The following is a 23,206-nucleotide window of genomic DNA, read 5'->3' as shown; positions in this document are numbered from 1 at the left end:
ATAGAGCACGACATTTTAAGCAACTTTCTAATTTACACCTATTATCAAATTTTCTTCATTCTCTTGGTATCTTTATTTGAAATGCAAGAATGTAGGTTTAGATGCCGGCCCATTTTTGGTGAACAACTTGGGTTGTCCTTGCTGATTGGTGGATACATTCATCCACCAATAAAAAAGTGCTGTCCAGAATTCTGAATAAAAAAAAAAGCTTAGATGCCTTCTTTTTCAAATAAAGATAGCAAGAGAACGAAGAAAAATTGATTATAGGAGTAAATTAGAAAGTTGCTTAAAATTATATGATCTATCTGAATCACAAAAGAAAAAATTTGGGTTCGGTGTCCCTTTAAGTGTTTTGTGTATATATATATATATATATATATATATATATATATATATATATATATATATATATATATATATATATATATATATATATATATATATATATATATATATATGAAGACAAGGGTTGTAAAATAGCGCCAAAAAATATCTCTTATTCTACAATATGCTCTAAACTGGCTCTGATTGCTGCTAATAAAAATATTTGTGCTACCAGAGACCAGTGTTGGCATATGTATCCTTATATAAAGTGTGATGTAAACAAGGTGATAGGTGTATATTTTGTAAGATTTTAAAAACACAGACTTATTTTGAGTTTCCAATAATAGACCTCCAATCCTATATGACAATAGGTATTAAATGAGTTGTCCTTAGTAATCTATCTTAGAGGTTTGTCTGAAGCCCCCAAAACGCTCAGTGTATAATGTACAAGGAGCGTGTGCAAAATGAGGGTTGTCAGTTTTCTCTAGAGCTAGGTTCGTAAAAACAAAACTTTAATTATAAGTGCTTTAAAAAACAAAAAACTGTTGAGGTATAAAATAATTGCTGAGTTTAAAAGCAGTAGTTTAATTATAATTATAGATACTTAGCTGAATTGATATATCATAGCTGGTGTTGCTGCGAGTAAAATTGCCGTGCTGCTGGTCTGACTGACCCGGACGTGATGTCACGAATGAGCGTCACGTGACCTTATGCGTTTCCTGAGCGTCTATGCTCACTTCGTCAGAGGATTTCTTTTATATATATATATATATATATATATATATATATATATATATATATATATATATATATATATGCAGAGGATAGCGCACTCCCACTCGCCAAAGTCCCAAGACCAGGGTGCATAAACAATCAAACAGAGCAATATAAATATGCACTCTCTGGATTTAAAACACAGCACTCTTTATTATGTTGTGACGTTTCGGGGCATTCACCCCTTCCTCAAACAATTCAAAAGTGATACAAACAGTGTTTAAATGCATAACAAGCCCCTCCTCCAACAGGATCTAGCCAACCAGCTAGAAAAATGACAAATCATTTCATGTGTGTGTTGTCATAGCAGTTATGTAACAAAACAATAACATCAAAAAACATGTATCTAATACTCAATAGATAAATAAGTAAATGAAGTCATCTGACCGAAATATGTGAATATGTGTGATGTATAAAGTAATCATGGTAAGTGACCACCAATGTGTAAAATGACAATATGGACCTTTGTACGCAACTATAAAGGCGTAGACATATAACCACAAAAAAACGTTAAATATGTATATGTATCTATAACTCCGCAATAACTAAATCACTGATACATTCATGCTCATGATATATACCAAACAGTAAATGAACATAGTAATTAAGCATAGGCACTAACAACTTACGGTCGCCATTACCAAACAAACTGAAAACAACGGGGAACCGGGGGCATAGCGATAACGTCATCTCATGACACATTGTTAGCAACCAATCAGGAATATGCATCATGTGTTGTTATAGCAACCAAACGATAACTCTCCAGAATCGGACCTTATAGTGTAACAACCTCAATGACATAAATAACTTATGTCTGTTATATCCCAAGCTATATAGTGCCTATATGTATAAGGTCAAACAATGGGAGTCATATATCGGTCTTATTTCTGCGGCAATATCGATCAGTGTAATCAGTTGCTATAGCAATAACAAAACAATCCAAGGAAACTAGTCAGTATGACACAGAAAATCAAGAAAGTCTAAATAAATTTCATACATCTTAATAACATCACATTTGATAGGTACCACATATGTGTATATATACAGTGTTTTGTTACACTTGATATATCCTAGGTACATTATCAATAGGGGAACTCCAACCTAGTGGTGTATTATCCCCACAACATATTCACGTGGATTCGTGCAAACTGGGGGTGGATGAATGAACTCACATTAAATTATTGCATGTCATTACTAAGAAATTCATACATCTTAAAAAAATAATACCTAAAGCACAGGATATTAGCCAAAAGAATAAAATGAAATGATTTGTCATATTTCTAGCTGGTTGGCTAGATCCTGTTGGAGGAGGGGCTTGTTATGCATTTAAAGGGACAGTCTAGTCCAAAATAAACTTTGATGATTCAGATTGGGCATGTAATTTTAAACAATTTTCCAATTCACTTTTATCACCAATTTTGCTTTGTTCTATTGGTATTCTTAGTTGAAAGCTTAACCTAGGAAGTTCATATGCTAATTTCTTAGACCTTGAAGGCCACCTCTTTTCAGAATGCTCTTTTCAGAATGCATTGTAACAGTTTTTCACTACTAGAGGGTGTTAGTTCATGTGTTTCATATAGATAACACTGTGCTCATGCACCTGAAGTTATCTGGGAGCCAGCACTGATTGGCTAAACTGCAAGTCTGTCAAAAGAACTGAAATAAAGGGGCAGTTTGCAGAGGCTTAGATACAAAATAATCACAGAGGTAAAAAGTATATAAATATAACTGTGTTGGTTATGCAAAACTGGGGAATGGATAATCAAGGGATTATCTATCTTTTAAAACAATAAAAATTCTGGTGTAGACTGTCCCTTTAAACACTGTTTGTATCACTTTTGAATTGTCTGAGGAAGGGGTGAATGCCCTGAAACGTCACAACATAATAAAGAGTGCTGTGTTTTAAATCCAGAGAGTGCATATTTATATTGATATATATATATATATAACATAAATTATGTAAGAACTTACCTGATAAATTCATTTCTTTCATATTGGCAAGAGTCCATGAGCTAGTGACGTATGGGATATACAATCCTACCAGGAGGGGCGAAGTTTCCCAAACCTCAAAATGCCTATAAATACACCTCCCATCACGCCCAGAACTCAGTTTAACGAATAGCCAAGTAGTGAGGTGATAAAATAAGGAGTATAAAAGCATACAAAAAGAGGAACTGGAAATATAATTGTGCTTTTATACAAAAAAGCATAACCACCATAAAAAGGGTGGGCCTCATGGACTCTTGCCAATATGAAAGAAATTAATTTATCAGGTAAGTTCTTACATAAATTATGTTTTCTTTAATGTAATTGGCAAGAGTTCATGAGCTAGTGACATATGGGATAGAAATACCCAAGATGTGGAAGTCCACAGAACAGTCACTAGAGAGGGAGGGACAAAAATAAAAACAGCTATTTCCGTTAAAAAATTAAATCCATGCAAAAAAATAAGTCTTTCTTATAAATTTCAAGAAAAAAACTTAAATCATAAGCAGAAGAATCAAACTGAGACAGCTGGCTGAAGAACTTTTCTACCAAAGACTGCTCCAGAAGAAGCAAATACATCAAAATGGTCAAATTTAGTAAATGTATGCAAAGAAGACCAAGTTGCTGCTTTGTAAATCTGATCAACCGAAGCTTCATTCTTAAAAGCCCAAGAAGTGGCGACTAATCTAGTAGAATGAGCTGTAATTCTCTGAGGCAGAGACTATCCTGCCTCCAAATAAGCCTTGTGAATCAAAAGCTTTAACCAAGATGCCAACAAAATGGCAGAGGCTTTCTGACCTTTCCTAGGACCAGAAAAAACAACAAATAAACTAGAAGTCTTTCTGAAATCTTTAGTACCTTACACATAGTATTTTAAAGCTCTTACAACATCCAAAGAACGTAAAGATCTTTCAAGAGTATTCTTAGGATTATGACACAAAGAAGGAACAACAATTTCCCTACTAATGTTGTTAGAAGTCACAACCTTAGGAAGAAATTTAAACGACGTCTGTAAAACAGCTTTATCCTGATGGAAAACCAGAAAAAGAGAGCAGGCAATTCAAAAACTCTTCTAGCTGAAGTGATAGCAAAAAGGAACAATACTTTCCAAGAAAGTAGTTTAATATCCAAATAATGCATAGACTCAAACGGAGGAGCCCTCAAAGTCTTTGAAACCAAATTAAGACTCCAAGGAGGAGAAATTGATTTAATAACAGGTTTGATACGAACCAAAGACTGAACCAAACAGTGAATGTCAGGAAGATTACCAATCATTCTATGAAATAAAACAGAAAGAGCGGGAGATTTGTCCCTTCAAAGTACTTGCAGACAAACCTTTATCCAAACCATCCTGAAGAAACTGTAACATTCTAGGAATTCTAAAAGAATGCCAAGAGAATTTATGAGAACAGCATGAAATATAGGTTTTCCAAACCCGATAATAAATCTTCCTTGAAACAGACTTACGAGCCTGTAGCAAAGTATTAATCACTGAGTCAGAGAACCCTCTATGACTAAGCACTAAGCGTTCAATTTCCATACCTTCAAATTTAGCATTTTGAGATCCTGATGGGAAAACGGCCCTTGAGACAGAAGGTCTGGTCTTAACGGAAGTGGCCAAGGTTGACAACTTGACATCCGGACAAGATCCACAAACCAAAATCTGTGAGGCCATGCTGGAGCTATCAGAAACACATGCGATTGTTCCATTGTGATCTTGGCGATCACCCTTGGAAGAAGAACTAGAGGCGGAAATATGTAAGCAGGTTTGTAAAACCAAGAAACTGCTAATGCATCCACCATCTTTGTCTGAGGATCCCTGGACCTGGAAAGGTACCTGGGAAGTTTCTTGTTTAGATGGGAAGCCATCAAATCTATTTCGGGGAGACCCCACATCTGTACAATCTGACAAAATACATCTGGATGGAGAGACCACTCCCATGGATGTAAAGTCTGATGGCTGATAAAGTCAGCTTCCCAATTGTCTACACCTGGGATATACAGTATATCACATAAATTGGACAGGAGTTGGATTCCGCTTAAGAAAGTATTCAAGATACTTCTTTCATTGCTAAAGCACTGCAAGTCCCACCCTGATGATTGAAATATGCAACAGTTGTGATATTGTCTGTCTGAAAATGAATGAATGATTCTCTCTTTAATAGCGGCCAAGCCTGAAGAGCCCTGAAAATAGCATGGAGTTCTAAAATATTGATTGGTAACCTCGCCTTTTGAGGATTCCAAACCCCTTGTGCTGTCAGAAACCCCTAGACAGCTCCCCAACCTGTGAGACTTGCATCTGTTGAAATCACAGTCCAGGAAGGGCGAACAAAAGAGGCCCCTTGAATAATCCGATGATGGTCTAACTACCAAGTCAGAAAGAGTTGTGTGTTGGGACTAAATAATATCAATTGTTATATCCGAGTATAATCCCTGCACCATTGATTCAGCATGCAAAGCTGCAGAGGTCTCATATGAAAATGAGAAAAGGGGATTGGGTCCAATGCTGCAGTCATGAGACCTTAAACTTCCATGCACATAGCCACTGAAGGGAATGATCGAGACTGAAGGTTTAGACTTTAAACATCTCTTGTCTGTTAAAGACAGAGTCATGGATACTGAATCTATCTGGAAACCTAAAAAGTTAACCCTTGTCTGAGGAATCAAGAAACTCTTTGGTAAATTGATCCTCCAACCATGTCTTTGAAGAAACAATACTAGTTGATTTGTGTGAGATTCTGCTAAATGAAAAGATTGAGGGAGTACCAAGATATTGTGCAAATAAGGAAACACTGCAATTCCATGCTCTTTGATTACAGATAGAAGGGCAACAAGAACCTTTGAAAAGATTCTTGGAGCTGTTGCTAGGCCAAATGGAAGAGTGAAAAATTGGTAATGCTTGTCTAGAAAAGAGAATCTCAGAAACCGATAGTGGTCTGGATGAATCGGAATGTAAAGATATGCATCCTGTATGTCTATTGTGGACATGTAATAACCTTGCTGAAAAAAGGCAGAATAGTCCTTATAGTCACCATCTTGAAAGTTGGGAACTTTACAAAGTGATTAAAAAAACTTCAGATCCAGAAATGGTCTGAATGAATTTTCCTTCTTCGGAACAATGAATAGATTTGAATAAAAATCCAGACCCTGTTCCAGAAGTGGAACTGGTATAATCACTCCTAAAAGCTCCAGATCTGAAACACACTTCAGAAAGGCCTGGGCTTTCACAGGATTTGTTGGAACGTGAGAGAGAAAAAATCTTCTCTTCTCACAGGAGGTCTTATTCTGAAACCTATTTGATACCCTGAGAGACAATATTCTGAATCCAATGATTCTGAACTGAACCTGCCCAAACGTATTGAAATAATTTCAATCTGCCCCCCACCAGTAGAACTGAATTGAGGGCTGCACCTTCATGCAGTCTTGGGGGCTGGCTTTGGTTTCTTATGAGGCTTGGATTTATTCCAACTCGAAGATGGCTTCCAATTGGAGCCAGAATCCTTAGGGGAAGGAGAGGTTTTCTGTTCTCTATTCTGATCAAGGGAACTAAACCGATTAGAAGCTTTAGATTTAATATTAGATTTTTTTATCTTGGGGCAAAAAAACTCCCTTCCCCCCAGTAATAGTGGAAATAATAGAATCCAACTGAGAACCAAATAAATTATTACCCTGGAATTATAGAGATAGTAACCTAGATTTAGATGCCATGTCAACATTCCAATATTTAAGACAGAGAGTAGAAATAGCCCCATGAACCTTAGGGACTTTTCCCCAAAATTCTAAATTAGCCACACAATTGGCAGAGGGTACAACCTTTCAAACCTAGAAGAAGGAACAAAAGAAGTACCAGGCTTAGACCATTAATTAGCAATCACATCAGAAATAGCATCAGGAACAGGGAAAACCTCAGGAGTTATCACAGGAGGTTTATAAACAGAATTTAAACGTTAACTGGATTTGTTATCAAGAGGACAAGACTCCTCAATATTCAAAGTAACCAACACTTCTTTCAACAAAGAACAAATATACTCAATCTTAAAATAAGATAAGTTGATTTATCAATGTCAATGTCTAAAGTAGGATCTTCTGAGTCAGAGAGATCCCCATCAGAGGTTGATATATCAGTAAGTTGTCGTCATTACAGAATTCATCAGTATCATGAGAAGTTTTAAAAGACCTTTTAAGTTTATTCGAAGGCGGAATAGCAGACACAGCCTTCTGTATCAGCAATATAATTTTTCATTCAATAGGGATATCATGTGCATTAGCTATTGAAGGAACAACAGATAATGTACTAGTACTAATAGAAACATTTTCGGCATGCAAAAGCTTATCATGACAACTGTTCCATACTACAGCCAGAGATATCTCTGCTAGCTTACAACAGATACACTTAGCTTTGGTAGAACTGTGTTCAGGCACCATGGTTCCTACAGCAGCTTCTCAAACAGGATCAGATTGAGACATCATATAAAATGTAAAAGAAAAAATAACATTTAAACAAAAATATCTTATTTCCTCATATAGCAGTTTCAGGAATGGGAAAAAATGCAAATGCTAAAATAGGCAAAAAAGCAAATAGCATAGCCCTCTGAGCATAAAGAAGGCAAGGAGCGCCAAATAACCTGGCGTCAACTAAGATGCAGGAAATGATAAACTTGCGTAATCATAGACGCACATTCGCGCCAAAAAATTCTTGCGCCAAGAATGACGCAATAAATAACAGCATTTTTCGCCTTTGCAAGCCTAATTTGCCAGCAGAATTAAAAGAAAAACAAGTCAAATTGCAAAAGAAGACTATACCCCAGGTAAGAAAAAAAAGGAAATTTATGCTTACCTGATAAATTTATTTCTTTTACGATACGATGAGTCCACGGATTTCATCCTTACTTGTGGGATATCACCTCCTGGTCAGCAGGAGGAGGCAAAGAGCACCACAGCAGAGCTGCACATATAGCTCCTCTCTTCCCTCCCACTCCAGTCATTCGACCAAGGTTCGGAAGAGAAAGGAAAAGCCAAGGTGCAGAGGTGACTGAAGTTTAGCAAAAAAATTAAAAAGACCTGTCTTATAAAAACAGGGTGGGCCGTGGACTCATCGTATCGTAAAAGAAATACATTTATCAGGTAAGCATAAATTTCCTTTTCTTTTACAAGATACGATGAGTCCATGAATTTCATCCTTACTTGTGGGATACAATACCAAAGCTACAGTACACGGATGAAACGGGAGGGACAAGACAAGGAACCTAAACAGAAGGCACCACTGCTTGAAGAACTTTCCTCCCACAAACAGCCTCAGACGAAGCAAAAGTATTGAATTTGTAAAATTTGGAAAAAAGTGTGAAGAGACGACCAAGTTGCAGCTTTGCAAATCTGTTCAACAGAAGCATCATTTTTGAATGCCCATGAGAAAGACACAGCTCTAGTGGAATGAGCCGTAATTCGTGTAGGAGGCTGCTGTCCAGCAGTCTCATATGCCAGCCGGATGATTCTCTTCAGCCACAATGACAGAGAGTTAGCCGTAGCTTTCTGACCTCTACACTTCCCGGAAAATACAATGAACAGGGAAGACGATTGACGAAAATCCTTAGTGGTCTTTAAGTAAAACTTTAGAGCACGGACCACATCCAAATTATGTAACAGCCGCTCCTTCTTAGAAGAAGGATTAAGACATAAGGAAGGAACAACAATTTCCTGATTAATATTTTTATTAGAAACAACCTTAGGAAGGAAACCAGGTCTAGTACGTAACACCACCTTATCAGAATGGAAGATAAGATAAGGAGAATCACATTGCAATGCCGAAAGCTCAGAAACTCTGCGAGCAGAAGAAATAGCAATCAAAAACAAAACTTTTCAAGATAACAACTTAATATCTATGGAATGCATAGGTTCAAACAGAACCCCTTGAAGAAAATTAAGAACTAAATTCAGACTCCAGGGAGGAGCAATTGGTCTAAACACAGGCCTGTTTCAAGTCAGAGCCTGACAAAAAGATTGAACGTCGGAAACATCTGCCAGACGCTTGTGTAGCAAAATAGACAAAGCAGAAATCTGCCCCTTTAAGGAACTAGATGATAGCCCTTTCTCCAATCCTTATTGGAGAAAAGACAAAATCCTGGGAATCCTAACCCTACTCCATGAGTAGCCCTTGGATTCGCACCAATAAAGATATTTACGCCATATCTTATGGTAAATCTTTCTAGTAACAGGCTTACATGCCTGAATCAAGGTATCAATGACCAAATCAGAGAACCCTCGCTTAGATAAAATCAAGCGTTCAATCTCCAAGCAGTTTGCTGCAGAGAAACTAGATTTGGATGATGGAAGGGTCCCTGAATGAGATCTTTCCTCAGTGGAAGCTTCCACAGTGGCTGAGATGACATGTCCACCAGATCGGCATACCAAGTTCTGCGAGGCCACGCAGGAGCGATGAGGATCACTGAAGCCCTCTCCTGTTTGACTCGAGCAATCACCCGGGGAAGGAGAGCAAACGGCGGGAACACATAAGCTAGGTTGAACGACCAAGGCACTGCCAAGGCATCTATCAGTTCAGCCTGGGGATCCCTGGACCTGGACCCGTACCTCGGAAGTTTGGCATTCTGACAAGATGCCATAAGATCCAACTCTGTCCTGCCCCATCTGAGAATCAGGTTGGCAAATACCTCCGGATGGAGTTCCCATTCCCCCGGGTGAAAGGTCTGTCTGCTCAGAAAATCCGCCTCCCAGTCTTCCACACCTGGGATGTGGATTGCTGACAGATAACAAGAGTGAGCCTCCACCCACTGAATTATCCTGGCAACTTCTGACATCGCTAAGGAACTCCTTGTTCCTCCCTGATGATTGACGTAAGCTACTGTCGTAATATTGTCCGACTGGAATCTGATGAATTTGGCCGAGGCCAACTGAGGCCAGGCCTGAAGCGCATTGAAAATTGCTCTCAATTCTAGGATATTGATGGAAAGTAGAGACTCCAATCAAGTCCACACACCCTGAGCTCCAAACTGCTCCCCACCCCATCAGGCTGGCGTCCGTTGTCACTATCACCCACGAGGGTCTGTGGAAGCATGTCCCCTGGGACAGATGATCCATTGACAACCACCATAGAAGAGAGTCTCTTGTCTCCTGATCTAGAGCTATTTGAGGATACAAATTTGTATAATCTCCATTCCACTGCCTGAGCATGCTCAGTTTCAGAGGTCTGAGATGAAAACGAGCAAACGGAATGATGTCCATTGCCGCTACCATCAATAAAATTGCTTCCATGCACTGAGCCACTGACGGCCGAGGATTGGACTGAAGGGATCGGCATGTATTCAGAATCTTTAACTTTCTGACCTCCGTCAAAAAGATCTTCATTGATAGAGAATCGAATAGAATTCCCAAGAAAGGAACCCTTGTCTGTGGAACTAGAGAACTTTTTTCCAAATTCACCTTCCACCCGTGAGTCCTTAGAAAGGCCAGAACAGTGTCGGCATGAGACTTTGTGAGCTAATAAGACGACGCCTGGATCCGAATGATGTCCAGATAAAGCGCCACTGCAATGCCTGAGAACTGCCAGCAGAGACACCAGAACCTTTGTGAAAATTCTGGGTGCCGTGGCCAGACCAAAAGGAAGAGCCACGAACTGAAAATGCTTGTCCAGAAAGGCAAAACGGAAGAACTTGTGATGATCTTTGTGGATAGGAACATGTAGATAAGCATCCTTTAGATCCACGGTAGTCATAAATTGACCCTCCTGGATCAATGGAAGAATTGTACGGATAGTTTCCATCTTGAAGGATGGAACTCTGAGGAACTTGTTTAGACCCTTGATGTCTAGAATAGGTCAGAACATTCCCTCTTTTTTGGGAACTACAAAAAGATTGGAATAAAACCCTGACCCTGTTCCTCTATTGGAACGGGACAAATTACTCCCATGGAAGCAAGGTCTCTTACACAACGTAAGAACGCCTCTCTTTTTATCTGGTTTGCAGATTATCTTGAAAGAAGAAACCTTCCCCTGGGGGAAGAGTTTCTGAACTCCAACTGCAATCCCTGAGACACAATTTCCAATGTCCAGGGATCCTGAACATCTCTTATCCAAGCCTGGACGAAGAGAGAGAGACTGCCCCCCACCAGATCCGGTCCCAGATCGGGGGCCGACCCTTCATGCTGACTTTGTAGCAGCAGCAGCAGGCTTCTTGAATTATTTACCCTTGTTCCAGGCCTGGTTGGGTCTCCAAGTGGGCTTGGTTTGAGAATAAGTCCCTTCCTGTTTAGCGGAAGAGGAAGAGGGAACTCCTTTGAAATTTTGAAAGGAACGAAAGGAACGAAAATTACTCTGTCGCCCTCTCTGTTTGGATCTTCTATCCTGAGGGAGGAGATGACTCTTACCTCCCGTAGACAGCATCCGCAGACCAAGATTTTAACCATAAAGCTCTGCATGCTAAGATGGCAAAGCCTGAACTCTTAGCCGCCAATTTAGTAATCTGTAGGGAAGCATCCGTAATAAATAAATTAGCTAACTTAAGAGCTTTAATCGGATCCTGTATCTCTTCCAAAGGAGTATCAGTCTTAAGAGACTCTTCCAGAGCATTAAACCAATAAGCGGCCGCAGTTGTGACTGTGACAATGCAAGCCGCAGGTTGTAACAGGAATCCCTGATGAACGTAAAGTTTCTTAAGGAGACCCTCCAATTTCTTATCCATAGGATCCTTAAACACACAACTATCTTCAATAGGAATAGTAGTGCGCTAAGCCATAGTAGAAACAGCACCCTCAACCTTAGGGACCGTCTGCCAAGAATCCCTAATAGCATCAGCTATAGGATACATCTTTTTAAAAACTGGAGAAGGAGAGAAGGGAATACCTGGCCTCTCCCATTCCTTAGCAACAATCTCTGAAGTACTCTTAGGGACTGGAAAGACATCCGAATAAGATGGGACTTCCAAATATCTGTCCAACTTACTCAATTTTTCTGGAGGGACCACTATTGAGTCACAATCATCCAAAGTAACCAACACCTCCCTTAGTAATAAACGGAGGTGCTCAAGTTTAAACCTGAAAGAAACTACATCAGAGTCAGTCAGAGGTAAGGCACTACCTGAGTCAGACAGTTCACCTTCTGAGAGTACCGCGGTACTCTCCAACTCAGAACTCCAGGAGGGTACGTCAGAAATCGCCATCATAGAATCAGAGGCAGAATTGACTACATAGTTTTCCTGTCTTGAACGCTTGCCTGCGCTAAGGGTAAATTAGCTAACGCATCAGAAAGTGTAGAGGACATCACTGCAGCTATGTCTTTTAATGTAAAAGCTGCAGATACTGGTGAAATACAAGGTCCAGCTTGAGCGGGTGTTAAGGGCTGTGACGCTTGGGGAGAAAGCTGCGGCATGCTCTGCATCTCATCTGCAGATTCTTGAGAAGCATTCAACTTAGTCAAAGATTTGTCAAAAACAATTTTGTCTCTAAAATCCAAGGCCCTCTCAATACATGAGGGACAAAATGGATCAGGGATTCCACAGTGGCATCCAAACACATTGAACACGCTACTGTTTGGATATCGTCTTCCATTATAAACAGAAAACAAGAACCAATTTGGTTTGAAAAATATACTACAAATTTGCAGCTAATTGCATAGAAAAAACACAGATTAGTAAAAACCTTGGCAGCTACTGTGCCTTTAAAAGCTACTATGTCTTTAAATATGTATTAACGATGTGCAAAAAAATAATAATCAAAAACAGTCTGTTTAGATTTTATTTCAGCACCTCGCCACAGCTCTGCTGAGGCGCCTACCTGCCCCCACGGTCTTCCGACCACACTCGAAAAGGAACCGGAGGATCTGAAGAAAAACGCCTAAGAATGCTTGTGTTTGTTTTTATTAGTAACCATGCGGACTCGACATGATTAGTCTACCAGTATCCAGAAACAAGACAATCTGTGCGGCTAACAGCGCGCCAAAACAAGTCCCGCCCATCGTGGGCGTCACATCGGCCATAACTCCGCGCAGCAAAAAACTTCCATATTCTGTGAAGTTCACCACGCGGCAATAAAAAGCCGGTTCTGAACCCCTGCTACAGTCTGAAATACCTCAGACCAAAGAAAAAACCATGCAGCCGTAAACTGGAGTCCCCTGCAAGGACTCCGGTAATCTCCAGCGTCTAACACAGAGGCGCCATAGCCCTAATTTCACACTGCAGCTATGACACCAGCCCCTGAATTAAAGGGACAGTAAACCTAAAAAATAATGTTATATAATTCTGCACATAGTGCAGAATCATATAACATTATTTTAGTGCTATAGTTATAAAAGCCTTTTTTCCCTTTTAATATTTTAAAAATATGCCGCTTTTACAGACCCGCTCTCTGCTGAGCGGGTCTGTTTTTTTAACATTAAGTGAAGCTCGCTCCTGCTGTCAGACAGAGCAGGAGCGAGCTGCACTTAGTCTTATGGTGCGGTCGGGCCGGGCTGTGACTATACAGCTGGCCCAATGCGCTGAGTAAAAAAAAACAGACCCGCTCAGCAAAGAGCAGAGAGGGTCTGTAAAAGCGGCGTATTTTTAAAATATTAAAAGGGAAAAAAGGCTTTTATAACTATAGCACTAAAATAATTTTATATAATTCTGCACTATATGCAGAATTATATAACATTATTTTTAGGTTTACTGACACTTTAAGCCCATTTGTAGAATCACAATAGGTCTAACATTAGCCTCTAATGTAACCCCCCTTGTGACACACACACAACATTATAGAACAGCCCTATTACTGTTTGCTAGGGCTCATGTTCCAACAGCATATAATGACACAGTCCCTTCTGAGTTAGCCAGTGTCCCAGAAATAAAAGACTGCACTTACCTCAGTGCTGATCAACAGCATGAGAAGGTCCACAGGATCAAGAGGTCTTCTCCCTCCAGCAGCTCTGTGGACACAAAAGGGTCTTAGTTAATATTTGCTAAGACCATCAGGATACAAAGGGCAGCACTAGTATGGGAGGCACGGTGCGGGTAAAACCCCACCAGTTCCCATTGCTTTAAAGCCACCTGTAGCTCTACTCTAGAGGCTGACAAGGAATAAGGCTACACCCTAAAGTAAAATAGCACACTTTGGTACCATTTTAAAAACAATAAACTCTTGATTTAAGAATCTAAACTAACATCTCACTTTACCTCTTCCTATCTCAAACACAGGCAAAGAGAATGACTGGGGTGGGAGGGAAGGGTGGCGCTATATGTGCAGCTCTGCTGTGGTGCTCTTTGCCTCCTCCTGCTGACCAAGAGGTGATATCCCACAAGTAAGGATGAAATCCATGGACTCATCATATCTTGTAAAAGAAAACTTAATAAAACATGATTCCCATACTGAAACTGCTAGACTGCAATGGGAAATATACATAGACCTGACTCATAGTAAATATAAGTAAATACATACAGTATATTTAGAACTTTATATAAATACATAAAGCGCCAACCATAGCTGAGAGTGTCTTAATAATGATACATACTTACCAAAAGACAAACATCCACATATAGAAGATAGCCAAGCCAGTACTGAAAACCATCAGCAGAGGTAATGGTATAAGAGTATATCGTCAATCTGAGAAGGAAGGTAGGAGATGAATCCCTACGACTGATAACAGAGAACCCTTGAAAAGATTTCCCGTGAGAGAAACCATATAAATCAATAGGCAATACACTCTTCATAACACTCCGACAAACAATGTACTCTGAGAGGAATTGGGCTTCAGAATGCTTAGAAGCGCTTATCATAGAAGAAAACAAAAACATTAAGCACAAACTTCACCACCTCCATAGGAGGCAAAGTTTGTAAAATTGAGTTGTGGGTGTGGTGGGAGGTCTATTGATAGGCATTTTGAGGTTTGGGAAACTTTGCCCCTCCTGGTAGGATTGTATATCCCATATGTCACTAGCTCATGGACTCTTGACAATTACATGAAAGAAAAGAAAAAAAAAATATATATATATATATATATATATATATACACACACACACACACACACTAAGGGTATTTGAACTCTTGAATCTATGTGAGATCATTTTATGTTTGTTGACACAGTCAGGGTGACAACTCTCGGTAATGGTATTTTAACATGGCTTAAATGTTGCAATTTTTTTTTTAAAGAAAATTTGACCTTAAAGTGAATGTAAATTTTGATGCTAAAGTGCCCGGTTTTTAAAACTTTGATTAAAAACAAGGGCACTTTAATTCATCAATATTTTCATTTCACTCCTGTTGTGAAAATAAACTTACTTTTTAATCTTCACAGCAGCTCCAGCTTCCTCCACCTGTTTCAAAGCCTCTTCCTGGGTCTAAAATGAGGTATCTGGCTTCCTCCAATCACAGCAGTGAATCAGACACTGAATCCCCCGGGGGGGAATCTGTGATTGGAGGATGACCTATCAATCATTTCTGACATCAGAAATGGCTTGTGAGACCGGAGGAAGCAGCAGCTGCTGTGAAGTTTAAAAGGTAAGTTTTTTGTCACAACAGGAGTGAAATGTAAATTTTGATGAATTAAAGTGCCCCTGTTTTTAATCAAAGTTTTAAAAACCGGGCACTTAAACATCAAAATTTACATTCACTTTAATAAGACCAACTTTACCATAAACATGACTAGGGAGAATTTTGATTTGATCTCTATTACTTTATGCCTGCCTTGTTAATCCGCTATTGAAATGAAGTGCGCATGTAAAATTATAAATATTCAGGAGCAGAGAGTGTTGATGGTTTTACAACCCAAGTTTCAAAATCGTTCTCAGATCATTGCACTGTAAGTAAAGTTAATTTACAGTGATGTGTTTAGTACAGCATTTAATATCTAAATTCTTAGATAGCACTAATTGGTAGGTATTATATTTTGAATGCGGTTCTAATTAGAAAAAGGCTTCTAGTCTTCCGTTGCGGCTTAAGAAATCTCTTGGTAATGTTCATATCCTTCCTAAATTTAATTAAAACCAGATTCCACAAATAAGCATCACGTTTCCTTAAGTGTTGAAAATTGTTTTTTAATGCTGTAAATATTTTACATTTCTAATATTGGTTCCCTCTGATAAACTTGTGAGATAACAGGTCAAGCTATTACTAACACTACTATGGCTGAGCATTGCCTGAGGGTAGAATTTCATTAATTCTTCACAATGTTTATACCGGTATATAATAAACAATCTATCAATCTACTAGTGAAATGTAAACTACAGCTATAATGTAATCGGACATGACACAACTCATTAATATTTATTTTCTTGGTCAATGCATATGGTTATCAGATTGTATATTGCTCTAAAGGGTAATTCTAAAGGAAACTAACAATATTAATATGAGTAATGTCTGAAAGATGCCAGTCTGTAAATACAAATATGATTTTGTCTTTTGAGACTAAAATGATTCATTTGTTTAGAAAAATAATAATTCCCAACATCCGTTTATAAGTTCTCCAATGTATATCATGACATACTCTCAATTGCCTTCACTAACAGACATTGTGTTTCTCAAAGTGAGGAGGAAACTATCCATGATTACATAGTAATTTTACTCCATGTTATAATTAATAGTGATAAACTATTATTTAACCTAGTGTTCTTCAAAGGTTTCTATCCAAGATCCAGTCTAAAAGTTTCACCATCCTTTCTGAACCTCATTCAGTAGTCTGACATTTTCCAACACACTATCGGCTAGATTACGAGTTTTGCGTTAGGCTTAAAAAGCAGCGTTAGCCGGTCCTAATGCTGCTTTTTAACGCCCGCTGGTATTACGAGTCTTGCAGGTACAGGTCTATCGCTCACTTTTTTGGCCAGACTTCGCAATACCGCAAATCCACATAAGTAAATTGCGTATCCTTTTTTTTCAATGGGACTTGCATAGCGCCGGTATTACGAGTCTGCCAAAAAGTGAGCGGTAGACCCTCTCCTGTCAAGACTGGTACTGCATTTTAAAGTCAGTAGTTAAGAGTTTTACACTAGAAAGCCGTAGCATAAAACTCTTAACTAAAGTGCTAAAAAGTACACTAACAAACATAAACTACCTATTAACCCCTAAATCGAGGCCCTACCACATCACAAACACTAAAAGAAATTTTTTAACCCCTAATCTGCCAAACCGAACATCTGCCAAACCGCCACTATAATAAATATATTAACCCCTAAACCGCCGCACTCCCGACTCGCAAACACTAGTTAAATATTATTAACCCCTAATCTGCCATCCCTAACATCGCCGCCACCTACCTACATTTATTAACCCCTAATGTGCCGCCCCTAACATCGCCGCCACTATATTAAAGTTTTTAACCCCTAAATCTAAGTCTAACCCTAACACCCCGTAACTTAAATTATAATTAAAAGAAATCTAAATACAAATTCCTATCATTAACTAAATTATTCCTATTTAAAACTAAATACTTACCTGTAAAATATACCCTAAGCTAGCTACAATATAACTAATAGTTAAATTGTAGCTAGCTTAGGGTTTTTTTTTATTTTACAGGCAAGTTTGTATTTATTTTATCTAGATAGAATAGTTATTAAATAGTTATTAACTATTTAATAACTACCTAGCTAAAATAAATACAAAAGTACCTGTAAAATAAAACCTAACCTAAGTTACAATTACACCTAACACTACACTATAATTAAATAAATTAACTAAATTAAATACAATTACCTAAATTAAATTAGCTAAAGTAAAAAAAACCACTAAATTACAGAAAATAATAAACAAATTACAGGTATTTAAACTAATTACACCTAATCTAATAGCCCTATTAAAATAAAAAAGCCCCCCCAAAATAAAAAAAAACCTAGCCTAAACTAAACTAACAATAGCCTTAAAAGGGCCTTTTGCGGGGCATTGCCCCAAAGTAATCAGCTCTTTTACCTGTAAAAAAAATACAAACAACCCCTGCCAACAGTAAAACACACCACCCACACAACCAACCCCCCAAATAAAAACCTAACTCAAAAAACCTAAGCTCCCCATTGCCCTTAAAAGGGCAGTTAGCTCTTTTGCCGCCCAAAGTCCCTAACCTAAAAATAAAACCCACCCAATACACCCTTAAAAAAAACCTAACACTAACCCCCTGAAGATCGACTTACCGGGAGACGTCTTCATCCATGCCGGGCGAAGTGGTCCTCCAGACGGGCAGAAGTCTTCATCTAAGCCGGGCGAAGTGGTCTTCCAGACGGGCAGAAGTCTTCATCCAAGCCGGGCAGAAGTGGTCATCCAGACGGCATCTTCTATCTTCATCCATCCGATGCGTAGCGGGTCCATCTTCAAGACATCCGACGCGGAGCATCCTCTTCATCTGACGACTAACACAGAATGAAGGTACCTTTAAGTGACATCATCCAAGATGGTGTCCCTTAGATTCCGATTGGCTGATAGAATTCTATCAGCCAATCGGAATTAAGATAGAAAAAATCCTATTGGCTGATGCAATCAGCCAACAGGACAGAGGTTCAATCCTAATGGCTGATCCAATCAGCCAATAGGATTGAGCTTGCATTCTATTGGCTGTTCTACCTAGTTAAATTACTAGTTAAAATACTACCTATTGGCTGTTCTACCTAGTTAAAATAAATAAACCCTAAACTAGATACAATGTAACTATTAGTTATAGTGTTGCTAGCTTAGGGTTTATTTTATAGGTAAGTATTTAGTTTTAAATAGGAATTATTTAGGTAATGATAGTAATGATAGTAATTTTTATTTATATTTATTTTATTTATATTTAAGTTAAAGGGTGTTAGGGTTAGGGTTAGACTTAGGGGTTAATAACTTTAGTATAGTGGCGTTGGGTTTTGGCAATGTTAGAGACAGCAGATTAGGGGTTAATAATATTTAACTAGTGTTTGTGAGGCGGGAGTGCAGCGGTTTAAGGGTTAATATGTTTATTATAGTGGCGACGATGTCGGGAGCGGCAGATTAGGGGTTAATAATTTTATTTTAGTGTTTGCGATGCGGGAGGGCCTTGGTTTAGGGGTTAATATGTAATTTATGGGTGTTAGTGTACTTTTTAACACTTAAGTTATGAGTTTTATACTACTACTGACTTTAGATTGAATTACGAATCTTGCGGGATAGGCTGTACTACTCACTTTTTGACCTCCCAGAAAAAACTTGTAATATCGGCGCAATGGAAGTCCCATTAAAAAAAAACTTTACGCAAATTGCGTAAGTTAATTTGCGTTAAGGCCAAAAAAGTGTGCGGTGCCCCTAAACCTGCAAGACTCGTAATATCAGCGGTAGTGAAAAAGCAGCGTTATGACCCTTAACGCTGCTTTTTCAATCATACAGTAAAACTCGTAATCTAGCCGTATGTTTGTAACATTTGTATAAGTGTATATACAACATTAAACATGGAGCAAATAGATTGTAAAATTAAAGATCGATATTTTTAAATGTAAAAAGGTATCTCTATATAGTGCACCAAATTTGTAGCAAGAATATTGTTACATTTTTGAAGGGTATACATATTTAATAGTTTGTAATTAACTTTTATTAGGTGATATGCTTCATTCTCTTGCAGCATCTAACACAGGATTTCTGTGTTTTACAACTCCCATTGAGTTATATGGCATCCGCGACCTCAAGGGTGGCATATTGAAAACTAGGTACGCTGCGTTGGAAGAGACGCGAGCGTAAATGTTGAGTTTTTAAAACTTTTTAAAAGCTTAAAGTATTGTTGATTAGGAGGCAGAATTAACATATTTCCGCTAGAATTCGACGAGGTTTCAACTCGCATTGATCTGCGTCGGATTGAGACCGCCGGATCGTATGTTACGTCACAAAGTTCAACTTCTCCCAATCTTGAGGCTTTGATAACTAGGTCGGATCAATCTCGCGACATTTACAACGCGGAATTCAAGCGTATTTTCAGTTGACGCTTTGATAAATATCCCTCTAAAAATGGATGGGTACAGCAAAAATATTAAACATGCCCAACCCCTGTGTGAACAAAGAGTTACCCCACAAAGGCACTCAGACAGAAGTATGATGTGGGGTTTTATTACTGTGCTGCTGTGTCTCGCTATGAGGTACTGAAACATAAAGTACTTGCTGATAGCCTGCAAGCTGTGGAAGACATAAGGGTACTTACCCAACGAAATGACTCACTCCACTGTCTTACCTATATGTATATCCTGAGGGTACAGTAGAAGCCCATCCAGTATTGTAACTAACAGTAGAGGATACTCTGAGGGAGTAAATCTTCATGGCTAGGCTGGAGGAGGCTGAAAGAACTATCCCAGTGACACCTGTTGCAGATTTGTGACTACAACTCCATAGAAAAGATTTACATTGCACAGCCTGTACTCTGTCACTCTTTTCCAGGAAATATCCATTAAGGGAAAATGTGTGATTAATATCCCTGTAATTATTCAATAATTTCAGAGCACCTCTATCCTTGCCTTTTCCATGATGAGGCAAAGAACTACTGGGAGGGAAGGGAAGTAGGAGGAATTCTTAAAGCTCTGGTGTACGGTGTCTTTGTTTCCTCCTGGTGGCCAGGAGATAAATTCACTCAAATAAGGATTTCCATGGACTCTCACCACCTTAGAAAGAAAGCCTTTTGGGTATCTTTTTCTTATCTCATTTGCTTTAACTAGTATGGCCAGATAGAAATGACCTCTTGCACTAATCAAGCAATAACTGTGTAGCATGAAGTAGGGCCAAGATTCAGGACCCTGCAGAAGAGGCAGTGGGGGGGAGCTACATTTTCATAGTTAAAATGTGGAAAAAAACATCATAACATCATGTGTTTTGTGCTTTAATATGCGTAATTAAAACCTTTTGGGGATTCAATTTTATAGTGTATTATGCATTTACATAGATTTACAGTTTCCATTTAATGTTCTGAAAATGGCCCATTTAAATTTCTAAAAACAATTCACATAAAAAAAGAAACATACAGCCAAAGCAATTTGCTAGTCATTAGAATTCCTTGTGTTCTCATTTGCAAATGACTAAGCAGGACTAATAAAAAAAAAAAAAGAAGATTCTGTGCCAAAGTGGAAAATTATTCTTTTAGGGACATAAAAGTATTCAAAGAAAATTCACTAAAGTGCTAAAACATTTAGTTAAAAGGACACTCAATTCAAAATAAACTTTTATAAATCAGAAAGAGCAAGCAGTTTAAAGACACTTTCCAATTTACCTCCACTATCAAATTTTGCTAAGTCTTTTTATATGCACACTTTCCGGGGAACAAGATCCTACTGAGCATGTGCACAACCTCACAGGGTATACGTTTACTAGTCTGTGAATGGCTAATGTGTGTCACATGATACAAGGGGCCCGGAAAATGAGATAAAAAATAAATTTGTCAGAAAAAAATCTACTGCTTATTTGAAATTCAGAGTTGGTGTTAAATCATAGTCTTTTTATTATGTGCTTGTTAATTATGCAATTCTACTGCATTGAGTGACCCTTTAAGGGATAGTTACACATTGAAATTACAAGATATTTCTGTTGTGTTGCTATAGAATTACATATCAAGTCTTATTGTTTTTAACTGCAATTATTTTTCAGTAGCCAATCTTCATCCACCATTTGCCTTAATTGGAGGAGCCAATCTGGGCTTTAGTCCACAGACAACAAGGCTAACCACTGTCATAAAGTTAGTACTAAGGAAATTGTTTAGCCCTCGTTGTCTGATAAAGCCAATTAGGGACAGATATATAGCAGAGTTAGCCTTTAGAATACAGCAGGGTGCATTTAAAGTCATGAGAATTAAAAACTGCTCAGTTGTCAGAGCTAAATGACATGAAAGGGGTAAAAAAAAAGTAATGAAAATATATTGCAATGTTATTTTGTTGCACATAACTAAACATTGTGTATAAAAATATCAAGGTGTTTATTGTCCCTTTACAGCCAGCTTTAGAGTAGCAATGATCTACTATAACCCAGATTAATTTATCTAGCAAGCCAATGACAAGAGGCATATGTGTGTAACCCCCAGCACCACCTATCTCGCAGTAGTACATTGCTACTCCTGAACATACCTAAGTATGCTTTCATCAAAGGATACCAATAGAAGAAAGTAAATTTAATAGAAATAAGACACCCATGTCCCATTAAACAGGTTAGCAGAGAAAATCAGTTGTTTTCTTTCATATGTTAAGTTTAAAGATTATTATTACAAGAAAAACTAGGCAAGCACAAGATTTACCTGAGAGGAGAGTAGATTGCAGTCAATATGCATGCCCCTCCCTGTTTTATGTCTCTGAAGTAAGCCAGCCATGATGGCACCGTGAGCATACAATCCAGTAGCAAGATCAGTCATTGCCACACCCGGGCGCACAGGTTCTCCATCCTAGGGATTTAAAAACATGTCTTATGTGATGTATCTACTGAAAAAAGCAGCAAAAAAGGCTTTCATTCTATCCATTACTAACTTTTCATCAAAAGTGGTTAACCACAGAGTTCCCCTTATACACTGCAAGCCTTGCAGGGCACTATGTTATTTGATGTAATATAATAATAAACACATTGGCCTAGATTACAAGTGAAGAACAAAAATATTAGCGTAATTGTAAGTTCACATTGCTCAGTTGCTTACATCCAGGTGATTTAAATCCCTTACAAAATAGACTTCTATGGGGGAGGGAGTAAAATATATGCTGGATAACGCTGGATATGCTGGTGCACGAGTCCCTTCCTTATGTAATTCTGAGCTAAACTATTAAAGGGATAGAAATGTCTATGTGGAAATTTGCATGGGTGTATTTCAATATTAAATAGAAGCATTTTTGCAGTATACATCCATTAGAGAGTCAGCAGTGGCTTGTGACACAAATTAAGCGTTAAACACAATACAGACCACCACCAGTTCTCTGAGCTTAAATACTAGGGTTAGGGTTGCCAACCCTCCCGTATTTCCTGGGAAAATAGTCTGTATCTCCCGACTTCTGTATTTTGCTCCTTATTTCCAAATGTTATCCCGCCATGTTGCTTTTTATTTTTATTTTAAAGGTGGTGTTTTTTAAAGGGTTAAATTATAACTGATGACTGTGTAAGAACCGGTTACTTAGCAACACAAATTAAAGTTACCTTTCAGAAAAATGACTAAGTGTAAAAGGCTAATCAGGATCCGGAGTGTGGGTGGTGCTTCCGGAAGCCTTG

General features: G+C 38.4%; 1 protein-coding gene across 1 annotated transcript in view; it reads right to left on the bottom strand.

Annotated features, from left to right (window-relative positions):
* The window catches only part of SUGCT (succinyl-CoA:glutarate-CoA transferase), a 1,111,985-nt gene that overhangs the window by 656,228 nt on the left and 432,551 nt on the right, over positions 1 to 23,206 (bottom strand). Inside the window, exon 8 of the mRNA XM_053715817.1 lies at positions 22,254 to 22,397. Coding sequence (XP_053571792.1) covers positions 22,254 to 22,397 — 144 coding nt within the window. The remainder of the gene's footprint in view (positions 1 to 22,253; positions 22,398 to 23,206) is intronic.

The sequence above is a fragment of the Bombina bombina genome, chromosome 5 (assembly GCF_027579735.1).
Source record: "Bombina bombina isolate aBomBom1 chromosome 5, aBomBom1.pri, whole genome shotgun sequence".
In the NCBI taxonomy this organism is placed as follows: Eukaryota; Metazoa; Chordata; class Amphibia; order Anura; family Bombinatoridae; genus Bombina; species Bombina bombina.
Note: the sequence above shows the minus strand (reverse complement) of the source record. Positions and strands in the feature narration are given on the sequence as shown.